This window comes from Penicillium paradoxum (assembly GCF_028828445.1).
Source record: "Penicillium paradoxum strain IBT 22861 chromosome Unknown utg000005l_segment0_segment0, whole genome shotgun sequence".
Lineage (NCBI taxonomy): Eukaryota > Fungi > Ascomycota > Eurotiomycetes > Eurotiales > Aspergillaceae > Penicillium > Penicillium paradoxum.
In genome coordinates this window covers 453,517-475,715 of record NW_026643183.1, presented here as the reverse complement: position 1 = coordinate 475,715, position 22,199 = coordinate 453,517, and the positions used below count along the sequence as shown (strand labels likewise).

The 22,199-nt window shown below is 50.0% G+C and overlaps 9 protein-coding genes across 9 annotated transcripts; 5 read left to right on the top strand and 4 right to left on the bottom strand.

The window, feature by feature from the left end:
- Positions 1-1,426: 1,426 nt before the first annotated feature.
- Positions 1,427-1,627, bottom strand: N7457_005215 (uncharacterized protein; the record flags this gene model as incomplete). The annotated part of the gene is made up of 1 exon (XM_057176260.1): positions 1,427-1,627. One exon carries the CDS (start codon positions 1,625-1,627, stop codon positions 1,427-1,429), a length of 201 nt encoding a protein of 66 aa, XP_057030562.1.
- A 257-nt stretch (positions 1,628-1,884) lies between these two features.
- Positions 1,885-4,470, top strand: N7457_005214 (putative homeobox and C2H2 transcription factor; the record flags this gene model as incomplete). Its single annotated transcript, XM_057176259.1, has 1 exon — positions 1,885-4,470. The coding sequence occupies one exon, from the start codon at positions 1,885-1,887 to the stop codon at positions 4,468-4,470; it is 2,586 nt and encodes an 861-aa protein (XP_057030561.1).
- A 1,175-nt stretch (positions 4,471-5,645) lies between these two features.
- Positions 5,646-7,569, top strand: N7457_005213 (multicopper oxidase; the record flags this gene model as incomplete). The annotated part of the gene is made up of 3 exons (XM_057176258.1): positions 5,646-5,889; positions 5,946-6,420; positions 6,513-7,569. 3 exons carry the CDS (start codon positions 5,646-5,648, stop codon positions 7,567-7,569), a joined length of 1,776 nt encoding a protein of 591 aa, XP_057030560.1.
- Positions 7,570-7,936: 367 nt separating this feature from the next.
- Positions 7,937-8,303, bottom strand: N7457_005212 (thioredoxin family protein; the record flags this gene model as incomplete). The annotated part of the gene is made up of 2 exons (XM_057176257.1): positions 7,937-8,231; positions 8,281-8,303. 2 exons carry the CDS (start codon positions 8,301-8,303, stop codon positions 7,937-7,939), a joined length of 318 nt encoding a protein of 105 aa, XP_057030559.1.
- A 529-nt stretch (positions 8,304-8,832) lies between these two features.
- N7457_005211 (RNA recognition motif domain-containing protein) lies at positions 8,833-9,493 on the top strand (the record flags this gene model as incomplete). Its single annotated transcript, XM_057176256.1, has 4 exons — positions 8,833-8,852; positions 8,901-8,973; positions 9,048-9,154; positions 9,289-9,493. 4 exons carry the CDS (start codon positions 8,833-8,835, stop codon positions 9,491-9,493), a joined length of 405 nt encoding a protein of 134 aa, XP_057030558.1.
- Positions 9,494-10,184: 691 nt separating this feature from the next.
- N7457_005210 (uncharacterized protein) lies at positions 10,185-12,974 on the bottom strand (the record flags this gene model as incomplete). The annotated part of the gene is made up of 1 exon (XM_057176255.1): positions 10,185-12,974. One exon carries the CDS (start codon positions 12,972-12,974, stop codon positions 10,185-10,187), a length of 2,790 nt encoding a protein of 929 aa, XP_057030557.1.
- Positions 12,975-14,246: 1,272 nt separating this feature from the next.
- N7457_005209 (Zn(II)2Cys6 transcription factor) lies at positions 14,247-17,559 on the bottom strand (the record flags this gene model as incomplete). Its single annotated transcript, XM_057176254.1, has 3 exons — positions 14,247-17,269; positions 17,328-17,377; positions 17,444-17,559. The coding sequence occupies 3 exons, from the start codon at positions 17,557-17,559 to the stop codon at positions 14,247-14,249; spliced, it is 3,189 nt and encodes a 1,062-aa protein (XP_057030556.1).
- Positions 17,560-19,100: 1,541 nt separating this feature from the next.
- Positions 19,101-19,895, top strand: N7457_005208 (flavin reductase family protein; the record flags this gene model as incomplete). The annotated part of the gene is made up of 1 exon (XM_057176253.1): positions 19,101-19,895. One exon carries the CDS (start codon positions 19,101-19,103, stop codon positions 19,893-19,895), a length of 795 nt encoding a protein of 264 aa, XP_057030555.1.
- A 513-nt stretch (positions 19,896-20,408) lies between these two features.
- On the top strand, positions 20,409-21,831 carry N7457_005207 (homoserine acetyltransferase family protein; the record flags this gene model as incomplete). Its single annotated transcript, XM_057176252.1, has 6 exons — positions 20,409-20,553; positions 20,610-21,105; positions 21,164-21,273; positions 21,331-21,478; positions 21,564-21,643; positions 21,698-21,831. The coding sequence occupies 6 exons, from the start codon at positions 20,409-20,411 to the stop codon at positions 21,829-21,831; spliced, it is 1,113 nt and encodes a 370-aa protein (XP_057030554.1).
- Positions 21,832-22,199: the final 368 nt, after the last annotated feature.

The window sequence follows — 22,199 nt, the reverse complement described above, 5'->3', positions numbered from 1 at the left end:
TTAACGGGTATGTTGTCCCCTTTCGTGGGATCTATAGCTTGGCAGCAGGGAAGTGCTGGTCCCTGGAGAAAACCTTAATTCATGGCAAGGGCTTTTTCTATGTGTAAATTTTGATAAAGAGAGGGGCATATGGGAGCAATTAGTTGATCTTAAAGACTCTGAATATCGAACTTTTTTAGGTATTTTTTAGGTATTTTGTGGCTTTAAGCAATTGCTTTCTGCCTGATTTATAGACTAATTATTCCATTAGATGAAGTCAGAGCCAAAAAAAAAAGAAAAGAAAAGAAAAGAAAAGAAAGAAGTTTGAGGAAATGAGCCAGGTGCTTGTTTTCTGTGTGGCTGCCCGCCAATTTTTACACGTTGCCGCCATAGCACAAAAATATGCTTCAAAAAAGTATATGAAACAGGTGCTTCTTCTGTCTCCGATAGGGGGAATCGAACCCCCGGCTGCCGTGTGAGAGACGGCGATGTTAGCCACTACACCATATCGGATAATGTTGAAACGCTGCTTCAGCCTCCGATAGGGGGAATCGAACCCCCGGCTGCCGTGTGAGAGACGGCGATGTTAGCCACTACACCATATCGGATTTTGTTGAAGACTCGGGCCGAAAATAATATTATGTATCGGCCTCTGTGGGGTGGGGATGGAGTGGAGCCTCCAGTGGCCACGGCAAACCTCTTGCAATAGTGATTTGACATATTCTTTGGAGATCACAGTCGGTTTGGGACTCTTATGTCAGGATCCTGTGCTTATGTACTTCGTACGGACCGACATGCAAAGACGGTGCCATGTTGCGAGATGCTGCCGAGATATCTCGCATCCCTGATGCCCACATGTAGGCAGTCAAATGTAACCTCGACTCGGTAACACCAGGTATCGATTTCTTGTTTGTAGAAATCCAATCTTGAAGTACGGGGAATGGCCACGGTTGGGAACTTACATTGCTTTCATCCTAGTGAATGAGGTATGTCGGGCTATGTTGCATGATTTGTGGATTATAGCCAAGGGCAGAAGGGTGGTCCAAGTGTAAGGCCAACACCTATAGTGATGGTGAATCCTTGTAGAGGCTCGTTTTGACTCGTGTGGTCTCGTATCCGTTGACGTGGAGGCTCGAATCACTCAAACTCGGTGGGAGTACGGAGTATTCACATTACCGACAGATATATATCTCGTGTTCGGCGCCGCCTTTTCGTATGATATTCATTCGGGAATCGACTCCACAATCATGGAACATACCAAGGACGGTGTGCGCCACATTGAGAACTCAAATAAATTCAATGGAAACATAAGGGTTAAAAGTGTGGTCTCAAAAAGCAGACCACGTCCGATATCGCGGGGAGAGATGAATCATTTCTCCCTGAAGCCCACCGGAGTTCTTGGCGACCCCCGTATTGGTTGCGCTTATCCCGATTAGGCTTGGCGTTGTCATTCGAAGGGCGCGCAGATGCACGAACCGTTTTGATCCTGGTCATCCACTCGGAACTCCTTCTGCATTTTGGCCCTCCCACGTCGGATGAGATAGTTGCAAACCCCGAGCTCGGCAATAACATACGATGTGTTGTTTCGCCCTTCCTTGTGACCGCAATGCTTGCTGCGGACAGGAGAGGTTGCCTTGGTGTGGCCCATGCCGATTTACTGATAAGACCACTTTGTCTTTGCGGATGAGTGGTCCAGGTGGTTCCAAGCTCACGAAGCCCCACCCAACCTGATTACATAGCCATCTAGCGTGGGCATTTTCTTACCCCGGACCAAGGCAGCTTCGGCCAGTTTCTATTTGACCGACTCTTTTCCTCTTTCCACCGTGTCCTCCTTCTCTTCAAACCCCAGATTGACCCTGAAACACTGCTCGCTGTGCAACATTTCTCTCTGGGATTGTTTGCAACATGGAGTACTTTGATTTCGAGGGCGCCTCGTCTGCGCACGGCTCTTACCAGCAAGATGAAGACGTCGCTTCAATTGATATTGAACTCGGCGACGCCGAAGAACAAGAAGCCGACCTCAATGACTTGATGCAGGATCAGGTATCTGAGTTACCCAATGACCTGGTACTGAACCAGTCCAAAATGCATGTCGGACAAGCCATCGATTCCGATGGAGTTTATCCCATGTTCCGGGCCCAGGAACCGTGCGACTTTTGCGGGCGAATGGGACTGGACTGCTTTGTTGCAAAGCGCGGTGCCCTTAACTATGGTTGCACCTGCTGTATCTCACTCTATCGTGAATGCAGTTTTACCCATGCCAAAACCTCTGGAAAGTTCCTCCAGACATTACATAGTGTGTCAGAGAATGCCCACGTTCCCATGGGCAGCCTGACGGGAAGGAAAGCCCTCAAATCACTCTCATACAACGCATATTCAAATGACCAAGATGCCAGATCTCAGAAAAGCGGCGCTCGATTCTCACGCAAGGCAATCAGCATTTTGAAGGGCTGGCTGCGAGACCACAACGAGAACCCTTATCCCACCGAGCAAGAGAAGGACGACCTCAAGCAAGACACCGGTCTGACGCGAACTCAAATTGCCAACTGGCTCGCCAATGCTAGGCGGCGCGGGAAAGTTCGCTCCTCATCTGGAAGCAGTTCTCCCGTCCCAGGAGCGGTGGACATCCCCAAGAAGCAGTCTGTCGACGTATCTCTCATGACACCTCTCGAGCGTTGGAAATACTCACCTCCCGAAAACGAAGCCGCCACGATCAGTGATATTAACCGTGCTTTGGCCAATCCGCCATTCGATCCCTCGCGTCCACGCCGGGCCCCATCGAGTCACGTGAGGCCCCGGCGTCCTGGGTCTAGTAACAATGAGTCAAGCCTGGATGCTAGCTCCGAACATATACTGTGCACCGCCTCTGCCAGTAGTTTGGATACCAGTCGGTCATCTATATCCGACCTTTCTTTTGCTTCTGCCTTCTCTCACCGATCATCTCTATCATTTGGCTCGATGGACCGCAAGGAACGTCGCCGTCGCCGCAAGACTTCAGTACCTGCCAACACATTGGCCCACTCAAAAGCTAAATCTGCTCGTCCTTTCCAATGTACCTTCTGTACCGACTCATTCCATGCTAAGTATGACTGGCAGCGGCACGAGAAATCTATCCATCTCATCTTGGACAAATGGACCTGTTCTCCCCATGGTGGTTCAGTTGACGAGAACGGTATACCGCTTTGTGTCTTCTGCTTGGCAGCTAATCCAGACGCCGAACATCTCGAAGAACATAACTTCATCAGCTGTCAGGAGAAACCAGTGCAAGAGAGAACATTTTACCGTAAGGATCATCTCAACCAACACCTCCGCCTGATGCACGACGCCAAGTTCCAACCGTGCATGGAGAAATGGCAAAGTAGTATCACACAGATTAAATCCCGCTGTGGATTCTGCGGCACTATTTTCCAAACTTGGAAAGACCGGGTGGACCATTTGGCTGGCCATTTCAAAAATGGAGCCAGCATGGCTCAATGGCAAGGGGACTGGGGCTTTGACCCTTCCATTCAAGCTCGTGTCGAAAACGCCATTCCTCCATATATGATTGACTATGAGTGGCGATCCCCTAATCCCTGGGTCACTGAGCAAGCTAAGGGAGATGATTGGGATGCTTCGGCACTCAAGCTTCCTGTCCCTACCGATGTCAATTGCTACCATCGTCTTTCTCGTGAACTCACTGTCTATATACAAAACCAACAAGCCCAAGGCATTATTCCAACAGATCAGATGATACAAGCAGAAGCTCGCACTGTCATCTATGGGTGTGACGATCCTTGGAACCAGACCTGCGCAGACAATATTGTTTGGCTGAACGTCTTAAAGCGTGATTGCGGATTGCAAACTGCCGTGCAAAATGAGAACCTCCAGTTTGCTGATCTGGGGATGCAACCCCCATTTGCTGTCAATGGTGGCCTTCGCGCTGCACCCCGGGAGATGAATATGTTAGCTCGAACACTATGCCAAGGTGCTGCCATTTATAGCCCTGCAGTCTCCAGCCCCAGTGTTCGAAGCCACGCTTTTCCTGGAACTGGATTTTCCTCCGCCGGACCCAGTCGACCGGGGAGCTTTTCAGGCAGCTATGCTGGTAGTGCAGGGATGATTTCAGCTGGCGCAGATCCGTCATTTTCTACGGATTGGGCTAGTAGTCTTCCGACCACTGCATCTGTGCCAGGAGAAATGGCAACTGACCCTTTGGTACAAATGGGCTTCGATCCCGAATTTCTGCAACGACTGAATGACAGCTATGGCGAAATTAACTCCGATGATTTGGAAGGCTTGCATATAGCTGGCGCTGATGGTCAAAAATGTGCCGGACAACAAGGATGGCAAAACACCAGCTTACTCAGTCAGGCTATTTCCCAGCCTCCTAAGAGTGAGGTTTCTGTTCCAGACCCAATGGTCATTCAGAATTTCAAAGAGGGCCACCTGCCTGTATCAGATGGTACCCAACATGGCCTAGCTGGATTTTTTGGCAATCCTGGCAACTTTTGATGCTCGTGATGGTCATTATCTTTCTCGATGCCGATGCTTGCATCGCACGAAAAAAAGTTATTTACGGAATTCTTTGATTTCATTTTGTTCAATGGCATATAATTCGCATCTTAAACTATACGGACGACAATGAATAAAATCTATTACATTTTTTACTTTCTCTTCGTTTTAGAACACAGCTCCATCCAGGCAGCTTCAACCGATTCTTGTGAATGGGTCAATTTGGAATCCAACTCGTTCCAAATACCCTGCACTCAATCCTACAACCAAAGCTTTTGATTCATCCTTGAGAAACGCATACTTTGATTTTGATACATTTCGAAGCACGTGGCGTCCATGTTCTGTCCAGGATTGAGCGTTTGCCTGATCCTTTTGCGATTCCACCTCGCTATGACTGGTTGACCCCTGGCCTGATGATGATCGAGACCGAGACTTCATCTTCCAAAGCCGCGATATTGACTTGTATTTATCTGACATGCAGGCTGCCGAAACTTTGATCTAGTCAGGCTTCTCCCTCATAGCTATGGAAGCTTTGTGTTTACCACGCGCGATTCGTCTCGGATACGCCATCGCAACGTGCCGAGGCTCAAATTTTCCTGTTTCGGACCGACCTTAGAGCTTCTGGCTTACACGCGACAAATTTAGTCCCAGGCTAACCCTTGCAGTATTTCCACATTACTGTTCGAAATTACCGGCTCTTTGGGATCTGAATCCCCCCCCAAACCTTTGAGTTCTTCATTCGCAGCATGCTATGATCAATCAGCTTCGCTAGCGCAGATTCAAGTATATTGTATCATTTTTATCACTACTTGCTATTGGATTAGCTCCAAAACTCGATCTAAGACCCATCACCAATATATCAATAATCGGTCGGAGTTTCCCTACGCATAGCCCCCGAGAGGGTGGTCCCCGATGACACCATGGACATAGACTATCCCTTTGCTCTGCGCTATTACGGGATCTCAAGCAAGCAGCTGCCATGGAGGGTCTTGTATCTGATGTGATAGACCCACATACTATGCTTCCAGACGGAATTGAGACGCATGTTCTCATGCAACGTCCTATGGCTCTCCCTGGCCCCATATAAGGGCACAGCAGTTTCATGGAAAGTAGGGACTATTCGCAACAGCACATTCAATTTGGTGTAGATTACCTGTCGTGTTTCATATTCAGCAATGGAGATTTCGCTGGGAGGTTTCTTTCTTCGGCTTCTATGCCTCATTCAATGGGCATCTGCGGCTACGGTATTCTTCCCAGTTACGTTGACTTGGTCGAACAGAACTGTCGCAGGAGTAACTAGGCCAGTAATCTCAACGAATGGCCAGTTTCCTGGTCCACCTCTGCAGATCAATCAGGGTGACGATGTTCGGTTTTTAGTCGACAACCGATGCCCATTCAATACCACTATCCATTTCCATGGTAAGAATTTGGTTCAATTGACAATTTTGCACATTCATGGACTGATCATATCATAGGCATTGAACAACTGGGAACGCCTTGGTCTGATGGAGTCCCAGGAGTCTCCCAAAGATCTATCAAACCAAACACTTCGTTTTTGTATAGATGGACAGCAACCGAGTACGGCGCCTACTGGTATCATGCGCATCACCGTGGTTCCCTTGAAGATGGACTATTTGGACCTATCTATATCACTCCGGCTCCTGCGGTGGAAAAACCTTTCAGCCTTATCACAACCAATCCCGCCCAGTTGAATGCTATGGTCAACGCAGAGCGTGGGACACGCCCTGTCTTGCTTTCGGAATGGCGTGTGCTTAAATCGGAGCAGATCTGGGCTGCCGAGGTAGCCTCTGGTACAGACGCATTCTGCGCCAACGCTTTGCTCATCAATGGGAAAGGGTCAATCACTTGTCTGCCGCGCGCTGAGATTGACGCATTGACAACACCCGCCCAGAGGGGGATGATTGGTAATGGGAGCTTAACGGATTTGGGGTGGGTACATGGATCTCTTATAGTCTTATTCAAGAATATCTCGAAAAGTATGGATCATGGTGAATACATGAGTTGACTGACATTCCCACTAGGTGTTTCCCACCAAACATCACCGATGGAGTATTTGACTTTCCGAAAAACTACAGTGCTGTACTCCCAACCATGTTCGAGGGCTGTGTGCCGTCTCAAGGGCCCCGTGAGATCTTCACTGTCAACGCAAGCCAGCAGTACGTGAGCTGGGATCTCATCAGCACGGCCGGCTTGCTGCAACTCACCTTCTCAATTGACGAGCACTTCATGTGGGTTTATGCCATTGACGGACGGTATATCGAACCCAGAAAGGTCAATGCAGTCAGTATCCCGAACTCAAACCGCTACTCTGTGTTAGTCCCCCTGGATCAACCAGGAGGCGATTACACCATACGCATGGTCAGCGCCAGCGTCAACCAGATCCTCAACACAACCGCAATCATGCGTTACCAGGGGCAGCCCGAGCTGAACAGACCCTCCAACCCCTGGGTCCAAGTCAACAACCAGCCTGCCACCACAGACACCGTCTTCCTCAACGAGTCACTAGTCGTCCCATTCCCCGCAATGGCCCCATCCAACAACATAGCCCAAACATTCTTCCTCCACGTCAGCCAAGTCGGCACCGCCTACCGCTGGAGACTCGGCAACTCCAGCTACGGGCTCGCGCTCGAAGAATCCCAGCCCTTGCTTTTCAACCAGTCCTCCATCCCCAGCGACCTGATCATCAGAACAAACAACAATACCTGGGTAGACCTGATCATCCAAGTCGATACGATTCTGCAGCCTGCGCACCCGATTCACAAGCACTCAAACAAACATTTCATCATTGGCCAAGGGAATGGCACTTTTGATTGGTCTTCGGTGGCGGAGGCGGTACAGGTGATTCCTGGGAGCTTCAATTTGCAGACACCGCAGTATCGGGATACTTATAACACGCCGATATCGATTACGGGGCCGACTTGGCTGGCCTTACGATATCATGTTGTTAATCCAGGTGCTTTCTTGATGCATTGCCATATCCAGGTTCATCAGAGTGGAGGGATGGTCTTGGCTATGTTGGATGGAGTTGATGCTTGGCCGACCATCCCGCCGACTTATTTGAATGATTCCGGGTTTTGATTGCCCGGAGTATATAGGAGACGCGGCAGTCGATGTGTATGGCGGACTAGAATATGGGAGAGTACATGAATGGTATTTTGGAGGCGAATCATTGATGGGCTGATGTTTGAGATTTTCTCTCAGGGTTGCACGGTGAAGGTCCAGTGTCGTATACACCGAAGCCCAATGCTCAAGCAATAACGAGACCCTACAGATATCATACTAGCCAGATTTGCGAGAAATCCCCATAAGAATGTTCATTAAAAAGTAGTGAAGAGGATGATAACTGATCAATAACCGGATCGAGTCACACGCTGAACAATTTTTGGTCGATGGCAGAGATGAGAAGAAAAAAGCGACCAGTCGACCAAGTCTTTTTTCACGTTTTTCAAAGCAGAGACTTGATGCCTTCCTCAATGGCTGGCAAAACTGCGCCAACGACCTCGGTGACCTTCTGTCCTCCCTTGAAGAGCATGAATGTAGGCATCGCCCTCACACCGAGCTCCTGTGCAACATCCTCAACCTTCTCGACATCCACCTTGTAGAATTTGACTTGGGGGTAGACCTCGCTCCATGCATCAAGCTTGGGCGCGACGATCTTGCAGGGACCACACCATTCGGCGTAGCAGTCGAGGATAGCAGGATCCTCGGAGCCGAGGATCTTGTCCATGAAGTCGGCTTTGCTAGAGGAGGGGTCAGTTTTTCCGGCTCGAGACTGTGGGGGATACGGACCTGGTAATTTCAGTGACGGGCATTTTGATCGAGAGAAGTTGGATGGGAAGTGGGAAATGGAAGGTTGTGTTGGAGGGACTTTATACTTCTGATGAAGGTGGGGTGATGCAAATCGGATAATGATGACGCCGACAGGGCGACTCTGGTCTTTCTATATTTAGTCTATCATACTACCCCATGGATGTACACATGCATGGATCGGAGGTACATTGGACTACAATGGCAAAACAACCAGGCACAGGTGCGAGTCTTAGGGCGCCACCGTCGACAGCGTGGGGATGGGGGATCCACCTGGCGATGGGGCACCGGGGCCGACTTCATATTCGAGGCAGAGGTTATACACAAAGAACACCCTCTTTTAAAGCCAAGCAGCGCTCTCAACCGTTCAAAACCAAATCACCCAAATCAAATGCGGCGCCTGAAAAACGAGGAGTCTGTGGGGTGATGTTGTTCCGTCCCGGGTTGTATTTAAGACCAGGCTCGGCTGTGCCCCTCTTTACACCTCTCTTCTCCCCCCTTCTCTTCTGCTTCTCTCCACGTATTTTCATCAAAATGTCGAAGCTTTTCATTGGGTAAGAGCGCTCCCCAAACTCCCTGGCGCGCTTGCTGATCATCTCTAGCGGTCTTTCCTGGAACACAGACGACAACAGTCTGCGCCAGCGCTTCGAGGAATTCGGCGTTGTTGAGGATGCTGTGAGTCGCCATTTAATCTCCTAACCTGACACCTGGCAAAATCTAAGACGTTTTTTCTTTGTTTTTTTTTTTAGACTGTTGTCAAGGACCGTGATACTGGCCGCAGCCGCGGTTTCGGTTTCGTCCGCTACTCCAACGAAGATGAGGCTACTGCTGCTATGAACGCCATGAACAACCAGGAGTAAGCAAGCTAACTCCTAACTCTGAGCGATCCCAAATCTCGCGTTTGAACGAGCGCGCATCATGGTGTGTCGTGACTTCGGACGCGACGTGGCGGCATCGAGTCGACATCTGTTAACGGTCATCTCTTTGCAGATTCGACGGTCGCCAAATCCGTGTTGACAAGGCTACTGAGCGCGCTGCCGGTGGTGGTCGCGGCGGCTTCGGCGGCGGCGGTTACCGTGGTGGCTACGGCGGCGGTGGCTACGGTGGTCAGGGCGGCTACGGCGGCGGCCAGGGCTACGGTGGTGGTCAAGGTGGCTACGGCGGCGGCCAGGGTGGATACAACGGTGGTTACTAAATGCCCTTTTTTTCACGGTTACGAAGTTCATGAAGGTCTGAGGGTGATTTGCACTATTCCGAGGTTGTGATTTATGCTGCGTTGAGGAAATTTCGCTGGGCCAGTGAGATCTCACAAACCGATTCCTTTGAACACTCCCCATTACAGAATCGAACTCGTTCAACAAGCCAATTACCGCTAATCGATAATCCATAATCGAGCCTGAATCATTTTTTGTCCGCTGTGCTTTCTGACCTGCATTGTGCGGGATGTACATCGTAGCATTAGCTTGCCCCGCATTGTCTGGGGCACGGGTCGCATAAGATGTAGTGCCTACGTAGGCCAGCACATATGGGCCCCAGTCGTCTCTGTTGTCTATTTCCGCAGATCGAAAGTACCTGGTATAGATACTTCTCCGGATCTGATATCCCAGACAGCATCTAATCTACTCATTCGCCATGTGGGAAAGGACGATCACTAAGCGAGAGCGGGACCCGGGGGTGGAGACATCACATATGGCGTCTTGGCATCCATTTCAAGACAGGAATGAGCAGAGCTCGCTAATGTGAACATAAAATGGGAGGAACTATGGCTAAATAAGCGTCAAAATCAAAAATCACATTGTAAATATCGTATAACTTCGAACATTTCACCTGATATCATTCCAGTCGTGGTCGTAAGGTTGGGAAAGGGGACGTCTTCTTTCCTAAAATCAATATGCTTGCTCTTCATTTCTTTCCTCGTCTTCTTCATGGGTGTTAGACTGAAGTAGGTCAGTCTCGGTAGCCACATCCGAAGGAGTGGGAGAATCAATATCCTCGGTGGAGGGCGTGGACTCTGCAGGTGCAGCAAGACTCTCCACGGCGTCAACCAAAGGGGTCTCTATTGTGGCCTCAGTATGGTACGGGATGATCTCCGTAGATTCCACATTATTCTCAGGCACAATGGCAGTATCAATGGATGAGGGTGTGAACTCTGCAGTCGCAGCGAGAATCTTCTCGGCGTCATCCGAAGGGGTCTCTATCGTGGCTTCAACCTGATACGGGGTGGCCTCCGTAGATTCCACATTATTCTCAGGCACAATGGCAGTATCAATGGACGATAGTGTGAGCTCTGCAGGTGCAGCAAGAGTCTCCACAGCATCAATCCAAGGTGTCTCTATTGTGGCCTCAGCCGGAGACTGGGTAGTCTCTGTAAACACCTCAGTCTCCTCAGACACAATGGTAGCATCGATAGAGGAGAAAGGAGATTCCGAAGATACTGCAGGAGAGGTCTCAATCTCCAAAGGATAATCTGTTGCACTCTCAGATTGCGATGTTTCAGTCTCCACGTAGACATCCGACAGAGTTGGAACTTCGTCATAGTCAGCGGAGGAAGGAGCGGACTCTATAGACACAGTAGGAGAGTCTACAGTGTCAGCTAAAGAAGCCTCCGCTGGGCCTTCAGACTGGGGTTCTATAGTCGCTGTAGACTCCAAAGCCTCTTCTGGTATACTTGAGAATTCAACAGCAGAAGCAGAGGAAGATGAAACATATGCTGTCTCTTCTGTTTGTGACTGAGTAGCCTCTATGAGTGGGGACGGTGTTGTCTCAGTAGGCTCCACAGACTCTGTAGACACGATTTGAGGCTCAGAAGAGCCATCAGACATGTAACTAGACTCAACTGTCTCAGTAGACATGGGAGGTGTCTCGCTTTGAGCAGCATGCATGGATTTGGAGCTTGGCAATAAATCATTTGAGCTCAAGACTGGTGCATTGGTCTCCTCGACTGAGATCACGGAGCGAGCTGAATCCGACAAAGACGAAGTCACGCTCAAGCTCATAGCTGGGGAGCTCGGGATATCATGAGACATGCTCTGCGAGAAAGAACCGAGATCAGGGTAAAATAGCGCTGGCTGCTCACAAGACCCAAAAGCTAGAAAAGCTACGAGGACGCTGAGAATCACCAACGCAATATTGCGCCTGTCAGCAGCAAGAACACGGATATAATTAACAAGGAGAGTTGAAAGAGCAACTTCATGTTCTTTCCTCTCGTGTTTAAACTCCGGCACATGTTCAATCCGAGCTTGAGGTTGAGCTTCAGGGAAAGCCTGTCTAAACGACATACCGTCAGACCGGAGAGAGCCCCCATCGCTGATCATACGGGCATGGCTTGGCCTGGGCGACTCCAAAATATCCTGAGGAACCTGATTGTCTTGATTCACCAACGACGAGATCTGCATGTGCATGTGCATCTGCGACGTCTGGTCCTGGGCGCGCTCGGTAACGGCCATCTGCGCTTCCGCGAGCCTCCTCTCCAACCCACGGCGGACATCAGAAGGCAACCAAAGCCCAACCTCGACATCCACCTTCTCCATATCGTGCCAAGCAGCGGACCACGCCCCGGCGCGCATCAATCCGTTGGCAGCGAAGACGCGAATTTCCCACTTGCGGTTACTGTCGCCATGACGCACATGAGTTCCACAATCGGGACACTCCTCACCCTGCTCCCCGTCCGTTTCGCTCTCGCCTATGTCCGAGAAATCTCCCTCGGATCCAGAGCCAGAGCTGTGGTCGTCATGACCCAAGAAGTGCCCATTTTGTAGACGTGGCCGCTGCAGCTCCAAGCTTTCCAGAAGCCGCTCCTCAAGCATGTCGTAGAGATCCTCCGGATGCGAGATCAACACGCCGCGATCCCGAAGTACCCCCGATCCAACCCGGTCTTGAAGACGCCGCCAGCGTCTCCAGTACGCTGCCGGCAACTCGTCTTCCAGGATATCCTGATTCCTGGGATCAGATGCTCCAGGGACTGGAAGAGATGGCGGGAGCAAAGTGCAGTGCAACAGCACAAGCGGCGCCTCCTTCTTCGGCTTTGGTTGTTTCGATGCATTTGACGAGTAATATTGTGAGCGTTTCAGCGGCGATGAGCCAGGCGATCGGAGACCTTGCCGTCGGCGTGGAGGTGTCAGATAATCGTCGTCATCGGCTTCGTCCTCTGTATGCATCTGCATCGCTCTGACCGAGCTTGGTTTGCGAAAAGCTGCTTCGCGCTGGCGAATCGTGCGAATATTTGCGGGTATGTCATTGAAATCGCCGAAACTTGCTTCGGACGCCTCGATTCTGTAACCGGCTATCTTTTCGTGTATGTCCATGTCGGGCATTTGTTTCATGTGGTCGACTGGGTGGATGAGGACGGAGGCTGGGATTGAGGATAGTGATGAGCGGCTGGATGCTCTGGATTTTAGCTGTTCTAGTTCATCATCCATTTCATGGCCAAAGACCTCGCTTGTGGAGTGGCGCGCGGAGGACGGTGAGGAGTTGTATTCGTAGTCTTGGGCGGGGGTCATCTGGGCGGGGGTCATCTGGGCGGGGGTCATCTGGGCATTCTCCTGGTGATAGGTCTCATTGCTGGACTCGAGAGAGGATACGAGAAAGCCCTTGCCAGGAGGAACAAATGGCTGTGGACTTAGAATCTCTGCAGGGTCGCTGGCCGCGTCTTGACCGTCGTCAGTTAATCGCGCCATGGGATTTTTATGCAACGGTAGAGGGGAGATTTCTGACACGTCCGATGGTATTCAAGAAGATCTAAGTTAGATCTCACATGCCTCCCCCTTTGTGGGAACGTGGAATCTTCAAGCCACCTGCAATCGGCTTGTTGACAGCTCGTTCACCGCCCGTTGTGCCGGGCAACCGACACCTGACGCGCCGATCATCGCGCCACAGAATCCCCTGGTGAATAGGTAGTGGACATATTAGTTGGGAAACATACTTGCTCCTAGGGCCAGTGATAGCGTGCAGCTTGACTCGCGCTGAAACAAAACCTGGAAAAGGTGAAAACAAGTCGAGACTAATCGACTGAATCAGTACCATGACTGATGTATACCTCAATGGCGCTTGGCAACGACTATGTACATGTACGTCACACGTACACCAACGTCCGACATAAATGGAAGCGCCTCCACCTATGTCCTGCAATATGCAAGCTCTGGAATTGTATACATATCTGGCTCATATTTCACTGAATAGGGCTGCTTCTGGTTTAGCCCCGGCCGAATCTCCTGTCATAGGTGCCTCTCTGCCACAGGTAGGAATGCCTTGATCCTCTACTTGCCTAGATCAAGTTACTGCGACAGCCGTTCTTAGCAGGTCATGGGATATTAGAGTCAAGATACCTAATCAATGCTTCATTTCCGCCTCGAAACAGAAATGGCAAGATTCTGACTCGTAAGATCAGGAAATCGCTCGGTGCTATACCTAGTCTTGGAAAGATCAATAGTTGACGATGAATTTGGACAACATTCCATCTGGGAGCAATCTTAATATCTCAGCTTGAAAATCCTATTGAATTTATAGGATTGGCTCTCGAGATCTATTCTCGATTCTCCTTATTATGCTTGAGCAGGGGCTTGGGCGAGCGGGATGGAAAAGAGGACGCCGCAACGGTGAGATCTCAAAGGAATCAATGCTGCTCGGAAACTCCTGTTTGAAATCTCAACAATACTGCATCCATAGATGCTATAAATACACATAATCATCGTGCAGAATGTTTTGAGCACCAGGCCAACCATGGCGAGGCTAGTTTGCACAGATACAAGCCATACCCCAGGAAATCTAACGCGAGCCAAGGATATCATCCGGGAAAAAACGCCAAAAAAGCACAGCTCTCGCCATATCTAACGAGAGTGTCCTGAGTTGATAACCAAAAGCAGAAGCCAGCCGCGGATCCCCAGCCAAACACAAACCCGCTCGAAAAAGCTATATACATATGTGCGAGAAGAGGAACGGAATGTAGAATATTAAGGAGGCCGTGATACATCGTCAGGACTCATAAGCGGGTAATTTTGATGGTCGCCGAAGAAACTAAGAACATCTTGAGGGAGATATTCCAGCCACGGAAGGATCTCGCCGTTGACGAACGGGAACGAATCCTGATTGTGGAGTGAGTTCATATCGACGTCGTGACTTCCGATTATCATCCCGTTGGTATCGTTCATTGTGGGTTGAAGATCGGCGCCTGGGCCGCCAGATACCATTTGATTTCTGCTTGGGTGTTCGGCCGTCGCTGGAGGCATTGAATAACCATACGCGGAAGGCTGGGCATCGATCTGCGAGGATGGAAGAGCAGATGTTACACCGGAAAATGAATGCGATACTGTCTGTATGGGGCGTGTCGTTCGTGTATTTGATTCGGGGTATGGCGAATGCAGACCCATATAATAAGGGGGCTCGGTAGTAATGGTTCTGGATGGAATATGGGTGTATTTTGAATTTTGGGCTGTGAGCGAGGATTTTCTTTCTCCGTGAGAGGTGGCCGACGGAATGGCTTGGGGGTATGAGGAGCTTGGGCCTTCGCTGCCATTCGATGGTAGTATTGGATAGCTGTGGCTGTACTGCGACGAGTATGCTGGTCTGTCCGGTGTGGACTCGGTGTCGGTTGTGGGCATCTGATAAAGCAGACTCAAGTTGGGCTGTGAAGAGTTCGTCGCCCCGGTAAGTGCCCAGCCAATAGCTGTCAAAACACGATCTGTCAGTAAGATGTCGATTGTGGACATTGGAGGGTTCAACAAACCTTGACTTGGATCAATATGTGGTGACCACTTGCCATCCAATGGAATATCCGCGACGCCAGCTGGTCTTTCTACATCGGATTCAGACTCTGCTAGTGTTTTACTCGCACGCCAAGCCCCAGGCCCAAGGGATTGTTGCCCAGTATTAATGCCTTCGGTGTTTTCCATATCCTCCACGGTGTAAAGAAGAGGATCCACAATTCCCTTGGCCTTCTGATCCAGTACTGTCAAAATATACCCAGTGCCTTCCCAATATGCATTGAGTGCTTGCAAAGCCTTATAACAACGCTGGTAATTCTCTTTGGCGGCAGAAGCAAGCAAAATATGCTTCGCGGTAGACTTCCGTTCTGTTCCATTAGAAGATTCCATTGTGGGCATCACGAATCCACTGGATTGATTCGCTAATAATGGCTGAGGTTGAGTCGAGTCAGTGCCCGAGGAAGGGGTCGCATAGTAAGCACTCTCCATGAGGAACGCGCAGGCCGCAATGTACATCGGCTGACTTGTGAAAGGGTTTCCGATAAAGCTTTTCCCATCGACCAATTCCGAGAAGGAAAGGATATCCGCGATAGTTTTGGCAGAGGACATGGACAGCTCGCGGCTATTCGGATAGAGGTGTTGGATTGATCCACCAAATGAGTTCAACAAAGTCGGTTGGTGTAGGAGAACGATGAGAGTATGAAACCAAAAATGCAGAAGAATGAAATTGGTTCCCTCCTTGGCTTTCACGTAAGCCTGAAAATTGGCCGCATTGAAATGAAGCCTTGGAGATAAGCGTTGATAGATCCCAGTCAAATCGCTTTCCATTCCAGCCAACATCTTCAATGTATCCGGTGTGACATGTTTGACATCCTGAATGCCATTGATAAGATCGGTGACTCTGCCATACAGATGGATAATCCGAATAAGCGGGGGGAAAGGCGCGGGCCACCCATTCGGCAATTGTGATTCAGATTGAAGAGGAAAACAAAGTTCAATATCCTCATCACGTAGTGTCACTGGTCTCCCGGTACCGGAAGAGATGACTCGGTCGAGGAAGAAGATGCTCCAGAAAGAGTCTACACGCTCGCGTTCCCTGGCACGCTCCGCAATCAAGGGCTGTGGGGTCGCCTTAGGTGTTAGATGCACATCAACGTCATCGTACTGCTCCTCCCTCAACTTCCCAGCGTGGCCTGTCATGACTTCACTTGGAGTGACGCCGCTCTGTCCATAATTATGTTTGAGGCCTTGAAACTTCTGCAGCCCAAGGTCTTGAGCCATACGAATTGATATTCCGAGGTACATCCAAAGCCCACTGTCATGATTCGAGCCAAACTGCTCGTAGGCAAGTAACAGGCAGGCCTGAACGGCAGAAAGAGTCGGGCATGGCAATACATCCACGAGCGCGCTCATCGCACGATGACCAAATGGTAGACCTCGATCCCACTTTCTGGCTTCGAGTGGTGGCTGTGAGCGATCGATGGGCTGCGCCTGTGGAGGACCAAGTAGCGGATGCAATGAGAACCTCGCAGCTAACGAACACACTGCATCTACCAACATGGTATCAACCTTTTTCTCTTTGAGATCTTGGAGGAACCTGTCGCGTTGTAGAAAAGGAAAGCTGCACCCTAGGTGGGCAAAGAAGAGTTCACATAAATGCGATACAAGATTTGAAACTGGACACATATCATCACGGTCATAAAATGGGATATTCGCATCACGACTGTCGCGAGTATCCGCGGCAGAGATCATGAGTCTCGTGTGGAGATCAGAATATCGAGGACTACGAAGTGGGGAGGGAGAATCTGATGACATGGACGGGTTGCTCCTGCGAGAGCCTCGCACCTGCACAACCATCTGCTTGAACCCGGGTACAATCGCGGTAGGGCCAAAGTATCGAAAATACGGCACATGCGTGCGGCTTGCCGAGCTGATTGAGGTACGGCCACTCTCCGGACTATCCCCAACGGCTTGGGTCTCCAATTGCTTGGTTGTACGTGAGGATACATCCTTCAACGAAGGTGTGTCCTTCGAGTCGGGCACTTTCGTCCTAATAGAGCTATCCACGGTGGCCGTGGTCATCGCTATTGCCGCCAGTGCTGGCTCAGGGGAGCTGCTTTCGACTACCCGAGCAGCGTGCTGGGCTGTCGGTTCATCTGACGCGGAGAAGCGCGGCGGGGCCCGAGATGCGGAGTCGGACTGCGTCCGCAGGTGGGCAGTCGAATCGGTATATCCAAGGCAGACATGCTTATAGTCGGAGCAAGTCTTGCACACTTCCCTCATAGGTCCATTAGCAACGTATCGGTAAGCGAAACATCCGGCGAATCCTACCTGGTTGTTCCCCAGAACATCGAATCTTACGCCGGCGACATGTTAAACAACTATATCAAAACGAGAGTGACGTCAGCGTCTATTTTGACTGATCATATTCCAGACGGTCCACCTACGCGGCATTAACGCGGCGGCGCTTGGTTTGCGGCTGGCCGTCGGTTGCGACAAAACGGATTTGTCTCGGGGCAGAAGGATTGCCGCCGTTCTTCTTCTTGGGAGAAGGGGGACTCATAGCGAGCCGAAAATTATCCGTGATTACGACCCATTTGGGTACCTCCACACTCCCAACTTATACGCGGTGAGCGGTTTCCGGGGCGCGAGTAGCTCAACTTCTAAGCTTCAGGGAGGGTGATCGGACAGGTGAAGTAGAGAATATCGCGAGAGGATATGAGTGAAAACTTCATTAGGAGGGAAAGAGACGGGAGGAGCACTGTTCTGAAGCCAATAAGGGATCAAGACGCAGATGGTATGTGTGAAGTGTCGAGGAAGAAAAGTTGGGGAAGAGGGGAGTAAGGCCTCGTGATTTCCCTCGCTTGTCCTACGCCACTCTAACAAAATGCACATTGACAATTCAGCGTGGAAAACTCACGATGTATGTGTAAGGTAATGGGTAATTATCTCGCAGGCTGATTGAAACCATCGGCGTCCTTGCCCCTTCCCCCTTGACCGCTACGCCGCAAACAGAGCCACACCATTCCCGTTCGGGCCTTCAGGGACAAGAGATCTGATGGTCATGGGATATCATGGTGGGGCAGTGTATTTTATACGATACCAAAGGGTATGCGAGTCGGTTGGGGAAAAGGCGCACAATCACACTGGGAGAATGAGCCGATCTCCAATCCAGACTCCGGGGCAAATGGAGTCTGGGGAGAGTGGGTTTGCGCCCGTGTCTCCCCCCGCGTTTCCAATTTGTGATCGGGCCTGACTACGGAGTACCATATATATACCTAGGTACATGTAGTTATATAAGGTCACGAAAGTAGGAGTCATTCGCATTATTGTTGTTTGTCCAACGAAGATCTTAGTGGAAGGCTTCTAGAATGCGAAATTTACACAACCTTGGAACTCATGCCACGGAAGCAGTTTCTAGAACATCTACGTTCGAAGTTCCACGGCCCTCATTGAAGCCCTTAATAACCGAATCCAACGGCCCCGGTTACATATGGAATTGCGAAGACTATGATCTTTTTTGTATGATATGCGAAGAATCCGAATTTTGAGAGATGGTTTGAGAAATGCCAATAGCTTGACAAAGTCGATCTACGAAAAGCTATAACCGAACCCGTTCTGTTAGGAATCCCATATGTTCCCGTACGGTGTCCACGTACTCCGTACGTTCGATTTGAAAACGGCGTGTTTGTCTCCCGGGAGATGCAATCGGCCCGAGACTCGGTAGAGAGACGTGTCCGCGCACTGAGCGTGGCAATATCCCTGTCATAGACCCGTGGCGCTAAGCAGTTCGGTGATAACGCGATAAGAGTTCATCGGAATAATTCGTCCTAAGCTGTTTACTGGAAAATTGTCTCCAAACTGCTCCAAGCGTCTCAATGTTGCGATTCCGGTAATTATCCCAACCCAATTCTAGCGAGACCGAAATGATGGTCTCTAGCCCTCGCGCTCTCGGAGAGAGTCACCATGCAGCTCCGTGGGGCAGCCTACGTCAACAGTGGACAGCACAGCTGATTTATAATCTTAAGCCCTACTCCTCTTACAGCACTTCTCGCACCAATTCGACTCAACCACTCAAGTCGATCCTTCAGCTACACCTCCACGATGCTGAGAGTCGGACCGGAGTTCGAGCAAATCCAAGCCTCGCGGCCAGACTTCCGCCACGACGCTGAAGTCACATTCACCAAGTCCCCGAACCCCGCATGGAAGCAGGGCGATGGCGCGAATGACAGCGGCGAGTGCTTGAAGAAAGACCATGTCGAGATCGATCCTCACGAGGAAGGCCGCCCCGTGGTGTCGAACTACAAACTCTTGATCTCAGGAATGGTTCCACGCCCAATCGCACTCATCAGCACCCAGTCTGCGGATGGCAAATCCACGAATCTCGCCCCGTTCAGCTACGCACAAGTGATCAACCATGACCCGCCGATGTTCACAGTTGGCTTCTCTGGGTCGATGGAGAGAGCCAAGGATTCCTTGAAGAACCTGAACGAGACTGGAGAGTGTGTCATCAATATTATCTCAGAGCATTTCATCGAAGCAGCCAACTCTACTTCTATCAATGCTCCGTACGGCGTGTCCGAGTGGGAGACTTCGGGATTACACCAGGCGCCTACTTCGGTTGTGAAGCCCGCCCGTGTCAAGGAGTCCATTCTGTCTATTGAAGGGAAGCTTGTTGAGACGAAGGAGTTTGAGAGCCGGGTCACCCCGGGGAAGAAAACTGGAGTCCTGGCTATTATTGAGGGCGTCCGATTCTGGGTTCGCGATGATGCTATCAACGAAGAAAGGAATGTCGTGGATTTGAAGGTTCTTAAGCCTATCAGTCGCTTGGGTGGTATCTCATATGGTCGAACAACCGAGGCCATTGAAATTCCTAGGCCTCAGTTCGAGAGCTCTTGATTCAACTATTTATGGGTCTTGGGGTAGACAGGAGTATAGAGATTCTGCGCCTATTTTCTAGCACGATTTCCCTGTAAATACGAATTTTGGGATGATTGTACTGACTTCATATACGCACTTCTCCGTTATACAAAGATCTCATTCATACTTGGAAGTACATATGTATGTAGTCATTGTATTGCCGAAGCGAGACGGCAAAGATGGCGACAGAGCACCATCATGTGCGGGGCCGTAAATGGCGATACATTTGAGCTGGGGAGTCTTTGCGCTAACAAACCTCGCTGAGTATTGGATGTGACGATGATACCCTCCTACATCCAGGTCGCTAGAGACTCCACATTTACCTGTACCTATTCATGACAAATTGACGGAGGATAAGCAGCTCTGACTCCAACGGTGTCTCATATGGAGGGCAAAGCGGGGTTTGGGGGAATTATAAATCAGAAACATCCAGATTTACTGTATTTAGTATCAGTTCATCCTCCTTCAACTTCAGATCAAAGGATTATTATCATGTCACAGGAACAATACGAGACTTTCAAGCTTGGAGACTGGCAGCTCCAAAGCGGGGAGAAGATCGAAAATGCCCATATCGCATATAAAACATTCGGCGATCCCAAGTCTCCGGCAATCGTCTATCCAACCTGGTTCTCCGGAAGTATGCCTCCATCTGATCCTGCATTCTCTGCGGTACTAATTCAACCCTATCTCTAGGGATCTCTGACAATTTCTGGTTAATCGGAGAGCACAAATTCCTGAATCCGGAGAGATTCTTTATCATCATTCCTGCGCTCTTTGGAAATGGCCAGTCCTCCTCACCCTCGAACCAGCCGAACCCGGGGCCGTTCCCAAAGGTATCGTTCTACGACAATGTGCGGGCGCAGCATGAGCTAGTTACCAAGCATTTCGCCATTGCGCATTTGCGCGCTGTTATCGGTTGGTCTATGGGAGGAGCCCAGACCTTTCAGTGGGCAACGCAGTATCCCGACTTCATGGACATTGTAGTTCCGTTTTGTTCCTCCGCGAAAACTTCTCTTCACAACCAGGTATTCCTGGAGGGCGTCAAAGCCTCCCTGATTGCAGTGAAGAAGAGCTGTTCTGCGGGGACGGGAAAGATCGGCATCAATAGAGAAACCACAGAGGCGCATGCATGGACAGCTGAAGAGAAGGATGTTGGCCTCAAGGCGATGGGGCGTGTGTATGCTGGATGGTATGAAACTCCGTGTTGGACCATTGTCTTTATGCCATATCTGACACGTCAGCAACAGGGGATTCAGCCAGGCGTTTTATCGACAAAGGTTATATGAAACCGTCCTAGGGTTCAAGGATCTTGAGGACTTCATGGTCAACTTCTGGGAAAAATGGGCTTGTTCCAAAGGTATTCTTTGCCTGCCACGACTGAATTGTATCTCATGGTTAACAACTGCTTTTGAAGAACCCGAAAATCTGCTAGTTATGCTACAGACTTGGCAAAATGGCGATGTCTCGCAACAAGAGCCACACAACGGCAACTTTGAAAGAGCGATGGCATCCATCAAAGCCAAGGCGCTCGTTTTACCCTCAAACACCGATCTCTACTTCCCGTAAGTCCAAATCACATATTCTCAACTTGAACAGAAAAAAAAAGGAAAGAGAGAAAGAGAAAAGCTGAAATTTGATGAATGCTAGACCAGAAGACTCCGAGTATGAGGTTGCTTGCATGAAGCCAGGTGTTGGAACACTGGATATTTACCCATCAATCTGGGGTCGTGAGTCTACCAATGCTTGACATTCGGACGAGTATGAAGCTAACTTGATAAAAGACTGGGCAGGGGGCCCCGGTGACAGCAAGGAGGACGTTGAGTGGCTTGATAACAAGCTTACCCAATTCTTTGCGGACAACAAAGGTGACGATGTCGAATCTTTGACCAAAAAGCTTCAAAGCACGCTGAGTTGACTATAGTAGCCATTAGCCAAATACATGGAGATGTTACAGTTATCTAGGTGTGCAATAGGGCCATAAGATGTTGTTCTGGTATGTGATAGAAAGATAATTCTATAAAACCCAATCCGTTGGAATGGAAGGAACGGCCATGTCACGTGGGATGAATAAGCGCCTCCCGGACTGGTGCCCTGGAAGTGCCAATGAACCCTGCACGGCTTCTCCAAATCCATTTCTTTCCTTGTTGCTGTCTTCTGTTGTCGCACGGTTTTGTATTTTTCTCCATTTGCTCTACCTTAATTACAACCGCGGCCTCAAGTGTTTTGCTAGGCTGATTGCCTTGGAAGCTTGTCGACAACTCTTCTCTTGTTATCTAATCCCTA